Genomic DNA, 15,650 nt, shown 5'->3' with positions numbered 1-15,650 from the left:
GCACACCACTGCTCCTTCCCCTGTGTCAGCTGATAGTCAGCCCCCTGCCCAGGACCCTGCCACAAAAACCCCATCGTCGCCTCCACGATCCTCCACAGCAACCACCAGCGTTCAGCTCTCCATACCCCAGACGCTGGAGCGGAAACGCAAATATAGTGCAACCCACCCGCACGCCCAAGCCCTTAATGTGCACATCTCCAGATTGCTAAGCCTGGAGATGCTGCCCTATAGGCTAGTAGAGACCGAGGCCTTTCGCAGCCTCATGGCGGCGGCCGCCCCTCGGTATTCGGTCCCCAGCCGCCACTACTTTTCCCGATGTGCCGTCCCAGCCCTGCACCAGCACGTGTCAGACAACATAATCCGTGCCCTGACCAACGCCGTTTCTGACAAGGTCCACCTGACCACGGACACGTGGACGAGTGCTGCCGGGCAGGGCCACTATATATCTCTGACGGCACATTGGGTTAACTTGGTGGAGGCTGGGACCGAGTGTGACCCTGCGGCTGGTCATATACTGCCGACGCCGAGGATTGTGGGGCCTACCTCGGTCCAGGTGTTTAAGGCCTACTATGCCTCCTCCTCCTCCCACCCCTCCTCCACCTCCTCCTCCGAACGACCATCCGTGGGCATGGCGCCATCAGTCGGTAGCTCTAGGCACAGCAGCAGTGCCGTCGCTAAGCGACAGCAGGCGGTGCTCAAACTGCTGAGCCTAGGCGATAAAAGGCACACCGCCCAAGAACTATTACAGGGCATCACGGCGCAGACTGATCTGTGGCTGGCACCGCTGAACCTGAAGCCAGGCATGGTTGTGTGTGACAACGGCCGTAACCTGGTGGCGGCTCTGCAACTCGGCAGACTGACACATGTGCCATGCCTGGCCCATGTGTTAAATCTGATAGTTCAGCGTTTCCTCAAGACATACCCCAATCTGTCTGATTTGCTCACGAAGGTGCGCCGCATCTGTGCGCATTTCAGGGAGTCCAGCACAGATGCTGCCACTCTCAGGGCAGCGCTGCGCCGCCTCCAACTGCCCGCTCACCGACTGTTGTGCGACGTGCCCACGAGGTGGAATTCAACACTGACCATGTTATCCAGAGTTTACCAGCAGCGCCGAGCGATTGTAGACTGCCAGATGTCAACTTCCACCAGAACTGGTAGTCAGGTCAGTCAGCTTCCTCAAGTCTACAATGAGGAGTGGACGTGGATGTCTGATATCTGTCAGGTGCTGAGTAACTTTGAGGAGTCAACACAGATGGTCAGTGGCGATGCCGCCATCATCAGCCTCACCATCCCGCTGCTTGGCCTGTTGAAAAACTCTCTGGTCAGCATGAAGTCGGAAGCTTTGCGCTCCTCACAAGAGACGGGGGAAGAAGATTCCCTTGTTGATAGCCAAAGCACCCTTAGGTCTGTTTCTCAGCGCATATCGGAGGAGGTGGAGGTGGAGGAGGAAGAGGAGGAGAATGTTGGCGAGACACAAGAGGGGACCATTGTTGAGTCCTTCACTGTTGAGCGTGTATGGGCAGAAGAAGAGGAATTGGAGGAGTTGGAGGAGGAGGAAATGGACAGTCAGGCCAGTGAGGGGAGCGAATTCTTACGCGTTGGTACTCTGGCGCATATGGCAGATTTCATGCTAGGCTGCCTATCCCGTGACCCTCGCGTTCAAAGAATTTATTCCAGCACCGATTACTGGGTGTTCATTCTCCTGTTCCCACGTTACAAGCAAAATCTTTCCACTCTCATCCCTGGAGAGGAAAGGAGTGTGAGAATGCATGAATACCAGCAGGCCCTGGTGCACAAGCTGAAACAGTATTTCCCTTCTGGCAGCGCTAGCGGCAGAGTGCGTAGTTCTGCGGGACAAGTAGCGAGGGAGAGTAGGCGAGCAGGCAGCTTGTCCAGCACTGGCAAGGGTACGCTTTACAAGGCTTTTGCCAGCTTTATGTCCCAGCAAGACACTGTCACCTGTCCCCAGTCTCGGCAGAGTAGGGCTGATCTTTACAGAAAGATGGTGAGGGAGTACGTAGCTGACCATACCATCGTCCTAAATGATCACACAGCTCCCTACAACTACTGGGTTTCAAAGCTGGACATGTGGCACGAACTGGCGCTGTACGCCTTGGAGGTTCTTGCCTGCCCTGCCGCTAGCGTCTTGTCCGAGCGGGTTTTCAGTGCAGCTGGTGGCATCATCACGATAAGCGTACACGCCTGTCGACTGACAGCGCTGACAGGCTGACGCTTATCAAGATGAATAAAGCATGGATTTCTCCTAATTTCCAATCTCCAGCAGGTGAAGGAAGCTCAACCTGAATAATTTATCCACTCCTCCTCCTCCTCCTCATTTTCCTCCTTCTCCTGCTCTTTGTACAGTAAAGCAGAGGAAACTGGCTATTTTTTGACAGGGCCCACTGGCTCTACCTATAGTACTTTATGCATTTAATTTTTCTGGAGGGCCACCGACCCGGTCCTCTGTTTTAAACAATTTTTGGGAGTGCCACATACAGGCACTCAATCTATTCAATTTTTCTGGAGCTCCACCTACCTGCTCCTCTGGTTTGAAAAATGTTTTGGACTGCCACATACAGGCACTCAATCTATTCCATTTTTCTGGAGGGCCACTTACCTGCTCCTCTGGTTTAAAAACTTTTTTGGACTGCCACATACAGGCACTCAATCTATTCCATTTTTCTGGAGGGCCACCTACCTGCTCCTCTGGTTTAAAAACTTTTTTGGACTGCCACATACAGGCACTCAATCTATTCCATTTTTCTGGAGGGCCACCTACCTGCTCCTCTGGTTTAAAAACTTTTTTGGACTGCCACATACAGGCACTCAATCTATTCCATTTTTCTGGAGGGCCACCTACCTGCTCCTCTGGTTTAAAAACTTTTTTGGACTGCCACATACAGGCACTCAATCTATTCCATTTTTCTGGAGGGCCACCTACCTGCTCCTCTGGTTTGAAAAATTTTTTGGACTGCCACATACAGGCACTATCCAAATTGAATTGTCTCCATAGCAGCCTCCACACGTTGTCTCCATTGCTACCTCCAAAAGTCGTCCATATAGCTGCCTCCATACATCGTCCCTTTATCAAACGAGGTTTGTCAGGCCGAAATTTGGGTTGTTTTCATGGATTCCACATCAAAGTTGTTAACTTTGTCGCCACCCTGCTGTGTTATCCACAAAATACACTGGCAAACTTTTACCATTTACGGATATTATTTCAGCGCTTCTTGCGCATCTGTTTACATTCCCCTCACCCGCCATATCCCAAACTTATAAGAACGCTACTACACTTGATCTTATACAAAAGGTTCTTAGAAGTGCTGTTTGGGGAGTAGCCTAGAGACAGGGGCTTGGATTGGCGAAAGCTCGCCTGGCAGCGGAGCGCCAGCTCCATGCCAAGAACCAACTAACATAGTTTTAACTGCAGCACCTTTAATCTACTACTAGTTCACTGCCTCCATACATGCCCGCCTTATCAAACGTGCTGTGTCAGGCTGAATTTTGGGTTGTTTTCATGGCTTCCACAACAAACTTGTTAACTTTGTCGCCACCCTGCTGTGTAATCCACAAAATATACTGGCAAACTTTTACCATTTACGGATATTATTTCAGCGCTTCTTGCGCATCTGTTTACATTCCCCTCACCCGCCATATCCTAAACTTATAAGAACGCTACTACACTTGATCTTATACAAAAGGTTCTTAGAAGTGCTGTTTGGGGAGTAGCCTAGAGACAGGGGCTTGGATTGGCGAAAGCTCGCCTGGCAGCGGAGCGCCAGCTCCATGCCAAGAAACAACTAACATAGTTTTAACTGCAGCACCTTTAATCTACTACTAGTTCACTGCCTCCATACATGGTCCCCTTATCAAACGAGCTGTGTCAGGCAGAATTTTGGATTGTTTTCATGGCTTCCATGTTAACTTTGTCGCCACCCTGCTGTGTAATCCACAAAATATACTGGCAAACTTTTATCATGTACCGATATTATTTGAGCGCTTCTTGCTCACCTCCTTTGGTTCCTCTCTGCTACCCATTGGTTTGAAGCCTGAGTCCATTTAGGGTATGTCGCCATGCCACTCTCTAGCCTTCCGCTGCTGCCGCTGCCTCTGCATGCCGTCCCCTATAGTGTCAGGGTCAATTATTGGATGTTTTAGATGCTATCTAGCTTCATTCTGTCACTCTGTCATGGCCATGCTGTTGCCCATAATTTTGGCATAATGGTGCATTTAAGCAGCCTCAGAGGCATCCATGCATGCTGCCCCTGCTGTTTCCTGTCCATTTCCGTGGTGTTTCCATCCTTTTCTGAGGTTCCCAGGTGTTTGGCCAAGCTTCCTTGTGCAGAGCCTTGGTCCCCTTGAAAAATGCTCGAGTCTCCCATTGACTTCAATGGGGCTCGTTACTCGAAACGAGCACTCGAGCATCGGGAAAAGTTCGTCTCGAATAACGAGTACCCGAGCATTTTAGTGCTCGCTCATCTCTAGTTGTAATGTGTTTAAATGCATTAAAAAAAAATCAAATCTTCTGTACCAAAAAAAATCTTAATTTTGCAATTTTTTGATGCAAGTTACTTTTCCATACTTCGGTGTGTAGAGTTGTGTGTGGTGTCATTGTTTGCAAGATGAAATGACATTTTCATTGTTATCATTTGGGGGATGTATGATCAGCTTATATAAAATGTTTTATATGTTGCCCAGTGGCAAGAAATTGGGCGCTATTTTTCATTACAGGGTGAAGGACAGCGGCTGGAAAGGTAATAGATGGTGTATATATTCCTTTCAGGTTACTTCCATACCTGGGGTAAAGGGTTAATGCACTGACCAGAGACTGCACAGCCCTAATTACCAAGTGCAGCTGGGAGAAGGGGTTTTATCCCAGAGCGGCATACTGGGCTGGAGCTCTGTGTGAGAGACATTGCTCTGGAAGGCTTGCCAGCCATGTGTCACTAGCTGCTGTGAGTACGCTGTTTTGCTAGAGAGGGACTTACCGATGTACAGGTAGTGCTCAGACGAGCCCGTTTTTGTTTCCCCGCTTTGTTTTATTTTACTTGCCTGTAAAGCTGCATTGTTTTGGCTGCCAATAAAAGCCGCAAGGAAACCGCATTTCTGCTGTCAAGCCTGTCTGTGTCTCTGGACTTTGTCACATTAAAACTGTCCCCGCTACATCTTGGTGGAGGATGCGGGCAGTTTCTTAAAGAGACAGTACTCTTAAAGGGACGGTTGCAACAGACAAGGGCCTGACTAAACATGGAGGAGCTTATAAAGCAGCTGGTGCAGTCCAACATCAACCTCCAACAAGCAAACGCTCTGCAGCGACAAGTGCATGAGGAAGCGGTAAAGATGCACCAGACATCGGTGAGAGAGCAACAGCAGCTGAACCAGTCCCTCCAGCAGCAGTTACAAGTCTTGGCTGAGAGACAAGTGACAGCTCCAGCATTGCAGTCTATGCCACGCCATTTGGTGCAAAAGACGCTAAGAAAGATGACTCCGGAAGATGACATTGAGGCGTATCTGGGTACCTTTGAAAGGATTGCCGAGAGAGAGAGTCTACCCCAGGACCAGTGGGCGGATGTGTTGGCCCCATTTTTGTCAGGAGAACCCCAAAAAGCCTACTTTGACCTGCAAGTGCAGGATGCAAAAGTTTATGCAAAGCTGAAAGGGGAAATCCTGGCTAGGCTAGGGGTTACCTTGGCTGTCCGAGCCCAGCGTGTCTACAACTGGGAATATGATCCTGACAAGCCTGTACGGTCTCAGATGTATGACCTCTACAATCTCACCAACAAGTGGTTGCAGCCGGAAGCCCTCTCCACAGACCAGATTGTGGACCGTGTGGTCTCTGATCGTTTCATCCGCGCCCTACCAGTGAGGATGCAGCGCGGCATTGGATATACGAATCCTAAAAGCATTGATGATTTGGTTTCTGCAGTTGAGAGGTTCACAGCTACAGAAGAGTACCTGCAGGATGTGCGTAACCCTGGGAACAAAAGAAAAACATCCAGTGGTAAGACTGTTCCTATTGTTAAAGGGATGAGACTGTCTGTTAAAGAGGGTGGTGTCCCCTCAGAGGGCCAAGCCAAAAGACTATCAAATCCCCGAAGGGACACGGTGCCTGGTGCTCGGGCACAGATAGTTTGCTGGCGTTGCGGTGGTTTAGGACATGTTGCTGCAAGTTGTCCAGAACTAACTGAACCCATGGACTGCGATTTGGGCAGGCGCAGGTCTTATTTTGCAAGGCCCTCGTATGCTGCCCAAAAAGACATTGTAAGTGAGCGGCAAGTGTGCCCAGTCAAGATTGGAGGGCGTCATGTGATGGCCCTGCTGGACTCGGGAAGTCTAGTGACTTTGTTGCATGCCAGCCTGGTCGACCCTGACCAAGTTCAGACCCGTTGGATGGGGGTGGTGTGTATACATGGTGATTCAAAAGACTATCCCACAGCCTTGGTGAAACTGGAGACTCCATGTGGGTCAGTGAGGCATGAAGTGGGCGTGGTTAAAGACTTGATGCACCAAGTCATACTGGGGTGTGATTTTCCTCTGTTTTGGAACCTGTGGGAAAATAAGCAAGCTAAGGTGTGTAGGTCAAATCAAAATGTGAAAAATCTGTGTAAACTTTCAAACACGGTGACAGAAGCATCAAGGGAAATGGAGAACTTTCCTTTAGAGGTCCTCGCTGGAGACTCAGAGGAAACTTCGCCTGAGACTGAGTTCTCTGCCCTACAAATTGCAAAGGGAAACTTTGGTACAGAACAGTTGAGGGACCCCAACCTAGCTAATGCCTGGAAGAATGTAAAGGTGTTCAATGGTGTTTCCCAAGAACCAGGTAGAGAGTTGGTGTATCCACATTTTATGGTAAATAATGATTTGCTGTATAGAGTTAAGAAAACCGACTCTGAGGTTGTGGAGCAACTTGTGGTACCACAGTCCCACATACGCTTGGTATTGGAGCTGGGCCATTCACATGTACTGGGTGGGCACCTGGGGACAGAAAAGACCAGGGAACGTATAGAGCGGAGGTTCTTTTGGCCCGGTATCTATAAGGCAATAGAGGACTTCTGCCAGTCTTGCCCAGAGTGTCAAATACACACCCCTAGACCACACTTCCGTAGTCCGCTGATTCCGCTACCCATAATTGAAATACCCTTTGAGCGCATAGCTATGGATTTGGTTGGGCCCCTTCCTAAGTCTGCCAGGGGGCACCAGCATATTTTGGTTATACTTGACTATGCCACACGTTATCCCGAGGCCATCCCACTCAGAAACACCTCTTCAAAAGCAATAGCAAGGGAACTATTCCAAATGTTCACTCGAACAGGGATCCCTAAAGAGATACTAACCGACCAAGGGACACCGTTTATGTCAAAGGTCACCAAAGAGCTGTGTCATCTCCTAAATATTGCCCAATTACGTACGTCTGTATATCATCCACAGACGGACGGTCTGGTAGAAAGGTTTAATAGAACCTTAAAGGGGATGCTCCGGAAGGTAATTGACAAAGATGGGAAAAACTGGGACCGCCTTTTGCCCTACTTGATGTTCTCTATAAGGGAGGTGCCACAGGCATCCACAGGGTTTTCCCCGTTTGAATTGTTATACGGTAGACACCCCAGGGGGCTATTGGATATAGCCAAGGATACCTGGGAACAGGAACGCACACCACACCGTAGCCTTATTGAACATGTGAGTGAAATGCAGGAAAGGATGGCCGCCATAATGCCCATTGTGAAAGAGCACATGTTGCAGGCTCAAGAAGCTCAAGCTAGGGTGTACAATAAGTCTGCAAAAGTCAGGTCCTTTCAACCCGGTGACCGTGTGTTAGTGCTTGTGCCAACAGTTGAAAGCAAATTTTTGGCAAAGTGGCAAGGCCCCTATGAGATTCGGGAAAAACTAAGTGAGGTAAACTATAGGGTGCATCAACCAGGGAAAAGAAAGCCACTACAAATTTACCATGTGAACTTGCTTAAGCCTTGGAAAGACAGAGAGGTGCTGACTGCTGGAAGTTGGCCTAGAGATTCACCTAGTCATGAACTACCAGCAGTCCACATATTAGAAGCCTTGTCTGCAGTACAGGTACAGGAGGTCAAGGAGTTCCTACAGAGAAATAGAGAGACTTTTTCTGACCTGCCAGGGCGGACCAATGTCATACAGCATGACATAGTGACAGAGCCAGGCCAAAAGGTAAGGTTGAGACCTTATAGGGTACCAGAGGCTCAAAGACAGACTATTTCAGAGGAGGTGGGAAAAATGTTGTCTTTGGGGGTTATAGAGAAGTCCAAAAGTGGTTGGTCAAGCCCCATAGTTCTGATTCCCAAACCTGATGGCAGTCTTAGGTTCTGCAATGACTTTAGAAAGTTAAATGAAGTTTCAAAATTTGACGCCTACCCTATGCCACGAGTAGACGAACTGATTGAAAGATTAGGCCCGGCAAAATATATTACTACTTTGGATCTGACCAAAGGCTATTGGCAAGTGCCACTTACTGAAGCGGCGAAGGAGAAAACAGCATTTTCCACGCTTGATGGTCATTTCCAATATGTAGTTCTCCCCTTTGGCCTGCATGGTGCGCCGGCTACATTTCAAAGATTGATGGACCTTATTTTACAGCCTCACAAGGAGTATGCGTCTGCATATTTGGACGATGTGGTTATTTTTAGCCCAGACTGGGAGTCGCATTTAAAAAAGGTCCAAAGGGTGTTAAACTCCATTCGAGAGGCGGGCTTGACAGCTAACCCAAAAAAATGTGCCATAGCCCTGGAGGAAGCCAGATATTTGGGATATGCCATTGGGCGAGGTGTCATTAAGCCCCAAATGGATAAGGTTGAGGCTATAAGAAATTGGCCTAAACCTGTTTCAAAAAAGCAGGTAAAGGCTTTTTTAGGACTAGCCGGGTATTATAGAAGGTTTGTGCCAAACTTTGCCACAATTGCAGCACCCCTCACAGACCTTACCAAAGGGTCAAAATCTGCTATGGTTAAGTGGGATGAGAAGGCAGACAAAGCGTTCCAACAGTTAAAGGAGATGTTGTGCAAAAGGCCAGTGTTGATAGCCCCAAATTTCAGAGAATAATTTGTGGTCCAGGCAGATGCTTCTAATGTCGGCTTGGGAGCTGTCCTCTCACAGATAGTCAATGGAGAAGAACATCCTGTTGTTTATCTGAGTAGGAAATTGTCCTCTGCAGAAAAGAATTATGCCATCATAGAGAGGGAATGTCTTGCACTTAAGTGGGCCATTGAGTCCCTAAGATATTACCTGCTAGGGAGACAGTTCAGGTTGGTGACGGATCATTCTCCCTTAAAATGGATGGCTCAGAATAAAGGGAAAAATGCCAGGGTAACCAGGTGGTTTTTAGCCTTGCAGGACTATAAGTTCTATGTGGAACACCGCCCAGGGTCTAAGCAAGGTAATGCTGATGCGTTGTCCCGTGTCCACTCTCTAGGGGCACAAAGTGCTCCTCCCCACAGGTCTGAGCAGAGGGGGAGGGTATGTAGGACAGCGGCTGGAAAGGTAATAGATGGTGTATATATTCCTTTCAGGTTACTTCCATACCTGCGGTAAAGGGTTAATGCACTGACCAGAGACTGCACAGCCCTAATTACCAAGTGCAGCTGGGAGAAGGGGTTTTATCCCAGAGCGGCATACTGGGCTGGAGCTCTGTGTGAGAGACATTGCTCTGGAAGGCTTGCCAGCCATGTGTCACTAGCTGCTGTGAGTACGCTGTTTTGCTAGAGAGGGACTTACCGATGTACAGGTAGTGCTCAGACGAGCCCGTTTTTGTTTCCCCGCTTTGTTTTATTTTACTTGCCTGTAAAGCTGCATTGTTTTGGCTGCCAATAAAAGCCGCAAGGAAACCGCATTTCTGCTGTCAAGCCTGTCTGTGTCTCTGGACTTTGTCACATTAAAACTGTCCCCGCTACAAGGGTTAAATGACGGGTATAACCGTTACGGGACAACAGCTAACGTTTATGATTTTTACTGTTTATTTATAGTTCAATTCGAGGGAAAAGGGGTGATTTTGGTTTTTTTTATTTACTTTTATTTTTTTTTACTATACTTCAGGCTCCCTAGGGTACTTTAACTTTAAGTTTTCTGATTGATGCTACCATATATTGCCATACTACAGTATGGCAGTATTTTGAGATTTTACTACTCATTTATTACAAAGTGCCACTGGTACATTGTAACAAATGACCAAAAATCATACAGCCTCAAGTCTTACGAAAACCCGAGGCTGTCATGGAGACAGATTATCGCTCACGGATGGCATCACGGGGAGCGAAAATCTAAGTCAATATGGTGGGTGCAATATATACACCCACCTTGTATAGAGAGGGCTTTAGCCACAGAGCCCTCTCCAAACAGCGGCAGTCAACATTTCACATACTATTATTAAAGGTTGGTGCGGAGTTAAAGGGATCCTTTTTCCAATAAAAGTCAATGATATCTTGAGATTTTACCCAAAAACTGCACTTTTGCTCTTGTATTCATGGATGTGGTTTAGTTAAGGCCCATGTGAGTATATGTATTTTACTGTATGTCAGGATCAGTGGTAGCGGACCCACTGTACCACCGTGGACAATGACGTAAGCCAACACCAGGGAGTGGAGTCTAAGTGGTGCCTGATTTTCACGTGAGCCCGCCGCAAAGCAGGTTGGACTTGTTGCGGCTTGGTACCACCATGGTGAAGTACAGAGTCGTAGAGCAGTATCATAGTCTGGAAAAGGGAGGAGGTCTGGACAGGCAGCAGGGGATCAGAGTCAGGGATGTAGCAGAAGGTTACGGCAGGCAGCAAAGGAGGGTGGTCAGGGACAGAACCGGGGTCACAACAGGAATTCACAACACGAGCACAAGGAATAGGGAACAAGCTCTCTCAGAGGCAGGAGGCACAAAGATTTGACAGCGGACACAGGAAGGGGTCGGGAATTTAAGTGAGAAGGCGGTCCAACGCCAATCATTGGTGCGCTGGCCCTTTAAATCTTAGGCGGCCAGCGCGAACTCTCCCTAGGAGGTGAGGACACTGTCTCTGGAGAGTGGCAAGGTGAGAAAAGCTGCCGAGGTCTGGGGGCACAGGGTGTCACATGGGTGCGCCTGCGACCCGGAACATGAGTAGCAGGGGCATCAGTGACACTGTATTGTATTTCCAATGTTTACTTCTCATACAATACCTCTGCACTTTGCATTTTTTAATAAACATGCTTTGATTCTTGTTCATGCGTTTTTAGAAAGGCAATGGAGCCAATAAAAGTTGATGGACACAGATGAGCACATGCAGTTAATACAAGTAGAGTCTATCATAGTTAATAGCAAGAATATAAATGTTCTTTACATAAACAACCTGGCAGAGCACAGAAGAAAATAAGTGAATGACTAAATTGTTAATAAATAAAAAGGTATTTTATTAAAGGGGTATTCCCACAAAGACAAGATTCTTAAATATACTCAGGATAACAAAATAACTTAAAAATACAGCATTTCACAGATATATTTCCAACCTGAGGTTTTCCATTTTTGGTTGCCCTGGATCAGACCATAAATCTTCTGACTATGGTTGGATTCTTCTTATGAACACATGACATCAGCTCAAACCATACGTATATGGTTCCAATATTAGGTAATAAAATAGGATGCTTGAATTACAGTAGCCCTTTACTCCCTCCCTGCTGATATCAGCTACAGGAGGGGATTCTTAAAAATGCTTTGTACTTTGTATAGGAAACATACAGGTTGGTCTAGTGATTACAGCTGCTATATTACACTCCTAAGATGCCTTTTACTTTTTAATATTATTGAATATGCCAGCAATTCAATACCAAAAAAATGTCTTTACACCTTTTAAATATTTATTTATAACAAATTAAAATTAAAAATACATTAACTACATAATTTCTCTTCACAAAGTTCTACTGTATTCCTATCTTCTTATAATGCAGTGGTTCAGGCCTTTAGACCATATATACCATTTGCGTGCTACTCCTTTAGGCAGTAGTCCAGGAGAGTCCAAGGCCTACCCTCCAGGCAGATGATCACCTGTTTGAAGCCAAGACTACAAATCTTATACGCAAGGATACTTTTCTCCCACCCTGACACCTACTGTCACTCTGAGTGGCCCTTACATGGATATTTATTGAATGCTTTACATTTTACAGGCGTTGATATCATTTTTGGATACACTTGGTTATAAGTGCAATCATCTTGGCTTTTAGCATGTTATTTTAATTGCTACGTTACAATTCTATACCTATTTTGTGATTTTCACTGATCTGCCTGTGTATATATACCCGTGTTAGTACCATTTAGCTGTAGTACCATGTAGAAGTATGTTCTTATTTCATTGATATTGAGAATGTATTTGAAGATTTAGCCCTACAGGTTTTCCCATGATCTTGGTCTTATCTATCTTTTTAAATATATTTATTACTACCATTATCTGTAGTTTGTGGGGGAGATTTATCAGAGGGGTCTGAGAGCAGAACTGTTCCAGTTGCTCATGGTAACCAATCAAAGCTCAGCTTTCATTTATAAAACTGCTGTGAGAAACTGAAAGCTGAGCTCTGAGTGGTTGCCATGAGCAACTAGAACAGTTCTGCTATCAGGCACTTCTGATAAGTCTCCCCCATATAAATCTTAATAACTGTATAATTTCTGTCATGCACATTAGATATCACTGCACCTATTTATTAGGAGCCCAATGCATAGTGTTAAATATTCTAATCAGTTTATTAAGGACACACTGGTTGAGGAGCTGAACAGTGATAAGCAGTATTTAAGACAGTGATCATTGACATATTCACAGCTTATGTGTACAAACCTGAATATGTCTCCTTTTGTCAGGATTTACACTATAGGAGAAATTTACTAAGCAGAATTCCCCAGATTTCTTTTGGGGCCAAAAATAATAACTCGCAATGGATATGGAACCTTAGGGGGCAATACATTTACTGTGCTATACACCAGTCATCGGATGCTACTGGGTGCTCAATCTGTATCATTGACCCACCCTGGCACAAATGCCCAACATTGGATTTCCCTTGCTCCACTGTGCTGAGACTTCTTGAAACTACCCATTCTAAGGGTCCACACTAGAATGGAACACTGTGGAAATGTACACCATTTTGCAGTAGCACCAATGTGAATAAGATGTTTTTAAATAAATGTTTTTATTGTGTTTGCATGGGTTTCCTCTGGGTCCTCCTGTTTCCTCACACACTCCAAAACATACTGGTAGGTTGATTAGATTGTGAGCCACATTGGTCTCATTTCCACAATGAAATTCAAAACACACCAGTTTAGCAGCTTTTTCTCCCCTGGATTTTCAGCAGAAACACTGCAGAAAAAGAGCATCTCAGCATCTCAGCACTATATGGACATACCTTCATGAATTAAAATTTTTCTTCATTCATTTAAATACATTCAATAAGTAAATGTTTCCAAAATGACCTATGTTATTTCAAGAGGGTTGTCCAGGGTTACAGATAAACTAATAATTAATAACAATAATGTAGCTCTCCTGTGTATGGGAAGTGTCTGCTATTAGAGCTCAACCTCACTTAAAGGCAACCCCTCATCAGGAAGGTCATTTTTACATGATGACAGGTTCCAACAGCCTCTGGCATGTTGATTAAAACAATGCATTTGCCGTGCATCTAAATAATTCTAGAGCTTTCCGGGGGCGTCCTGCCATCATGTAAAAATGACCTTTACTGCTGACAGGTTCCCTTTAAATTAATAAGGCTGACAATAGGACAATGTAGGGGACAATGTTTGTACCACAACAAGCAGTTCATTTATAGCATGTGAAATAATAGCCTGTAACATCTGTAGCAATATAACACACATCTCTCCCTCACTAAACAGTTTATTGTAGCAAGAAATACATTGTAGCAGCTTAAAGTGTAAATTAAATAAACTCACTTCTTTTATCTTTGCGACTACGTTATTCCAGGTATTAAGGCATTTCTTGTTCTTTGCTGCTACATCCAGGAGACCCAAACTTCTCCTAATGTTTATTTCCTTGGTCCATGGTGTGCTTTTCCAAAATAGAGACAGGCACTGATAGAAGACACATAATGCCACAAGGAAAGCTATAAATAAAGGACTAGGGCAATACCTGCGTCTCCAGCCCATGTCCTCTACTCCACCACCTTTCTTAGACCTCTTCTACACAACATTGTGACGTGACCAAGTATAGATCCCCATAATCAGAACCCTGCGTCCATCTTCACTGTGTCTAGGAAGTTTGTCAGAAACTTGACCCACCAAAACTTTCCTTTTCTTTATAAAGTATTCCAATCTCTTTGAACCTCATTGAGTATGTGACCAGTTTGTTCAGTGTCCTTCATTATTCCAAGGTTTAAAAGCAGATGGGCTTCATATCTGTATCCATGTTACAGTAGGAATAAAAATAGCTGAGCGAGGCAAAGTTTACTTTCTGTCTTCAGCTTAGTAAAAATGTTAGGTTTACTTCCAAAGTCCTCTCTCTGCCTGCTAGCAGGACGTTCTCGTCTATCCCCTGATGGGCTGCTGATGTATGCACTGCTCCGAATGAATACAAACACTGCACATACACACATCTGAGCTCTTGGACCACAAGCATCATAAATGAAAGAGTTGCTTTCTTTATGGGTGGGGTTGCTCCAGCACAGGAACTACAGCATAATAATAATGTAGTTTAGGGTTCATCCACAACTCAGTGAGGAAAGAATTTGCTAACTAGTCACACGCTTTCATGCTTTAAATCGAGCATTGTTTTATTATTATTCTACTCCAAAATTAAGTCCAGATGTTTCCAATATAAACCTGCACATGCTCAAAGGAAAAGAGGACTGGTGTCTGGATAATACTGCTGCATTGCTGTTTGGATTACTGTTGCAGTTACTCAGCGGCAGCTTTTTCCTGACTTTTTTAACGTTTTTGCAAAGAAGTTTAAATTGTCATTATTGAGTTTGCTAAATAAAGAATTCCTTAAAAAAATAAATATATGTATAAATGAGATATATATTTAGAATGATTCAAGTTAAAGAGGACATGTTTATTTCCGTAAGTACAGTACTTGTATTCTTTATGAACATAACAATAAAGCTAAAAATAAGAAAATAAAAATGTGCCCATTCATGTGCTTCAGACAACAGGTTATATACATATTGTACGTCAGAGATATCTCTTACAATGTATAACACATTATGAGCGCACACAGCCATAACATATGGATCGCTGGTTCAGAGCTCAGCACAAGCCAGAGCAAGAGGAAAAAGCACAGTTACTCACTCATAGAGTAGCACATACCTGCACTATATAGCAGAGACTGGATAACTTCTTCAGGATACAGACTGCAGGATATGTGAGCAATAAACATGAGAGAAGACTACACGGTATTGTCACGGGTGGTCCCGCGACCCACATCGCGGGTCGAAGGCTCACCCGTGCCACCCTGCCCCCGCCAGCGCGCCGCCAGCGCATCTTACCCGTCCCGGCTCCTGGCTCGCTCCCCTCCGCTGTGCGCGCGCGTCCCCGACTGCTAGGGCGCGCGCGCGGCACCTTCTCCAAATTTAAAGGGCCAGCGCGCCATTAATTGGCGCTGGCCATATTGCCCAATTCTTTATAAGCCTGCCTCTTCCTGTTACCCTTGCCGGATCTTTGTGCCTCATAGCCTTAGAGAA

General features: G+C 45.7%; 1 protein-coding gene across 1 annotated transcript in view; it reads right to left on the bottom strand.

Moving 5' to 3' along the window:
• The window catches only part of CPED1 (cadherin like and PC-esterase domain containing 1), a 244,549-nt gene extending 229,956 nt beyond the window's left edge, over positions 1-14,593 (bottom strand). Inside the window, exon 1 of the mRNA XM_072146984.1 lies at positions 13,906-14,593. Within this exon, the coding sequence (XP_072003085.1) occupies positions 13,906-14,118 (213 nt within the window). The 5' untranslated portion in view covers positions 14,119-14,593. The remainder of the gene's footprint in view (positions 1-13,905) is intronic.
• Between the last annotated feature and the right edge of the window lie 1,057 nt (positions 14,594-15,650).

Source organism: Engystomops pustulosus, chromosome 4, assembly GCF_040894005.1.
Source record: "Engystomops pustulosus chromosome 4, aEngPut4.maternal, whole genome shotgun sequence".
Lineage (NCBI taxonomy): Eukaryota > Metazoa > Chordata > Amphibia > Anura > Leptodactylidae > Engystomops > Engystomops pustulosus.
Note: the sequence above shows the minus strand (reverse complement) of the source record. Positions and strands in the feature narration are given on the sequence as shown.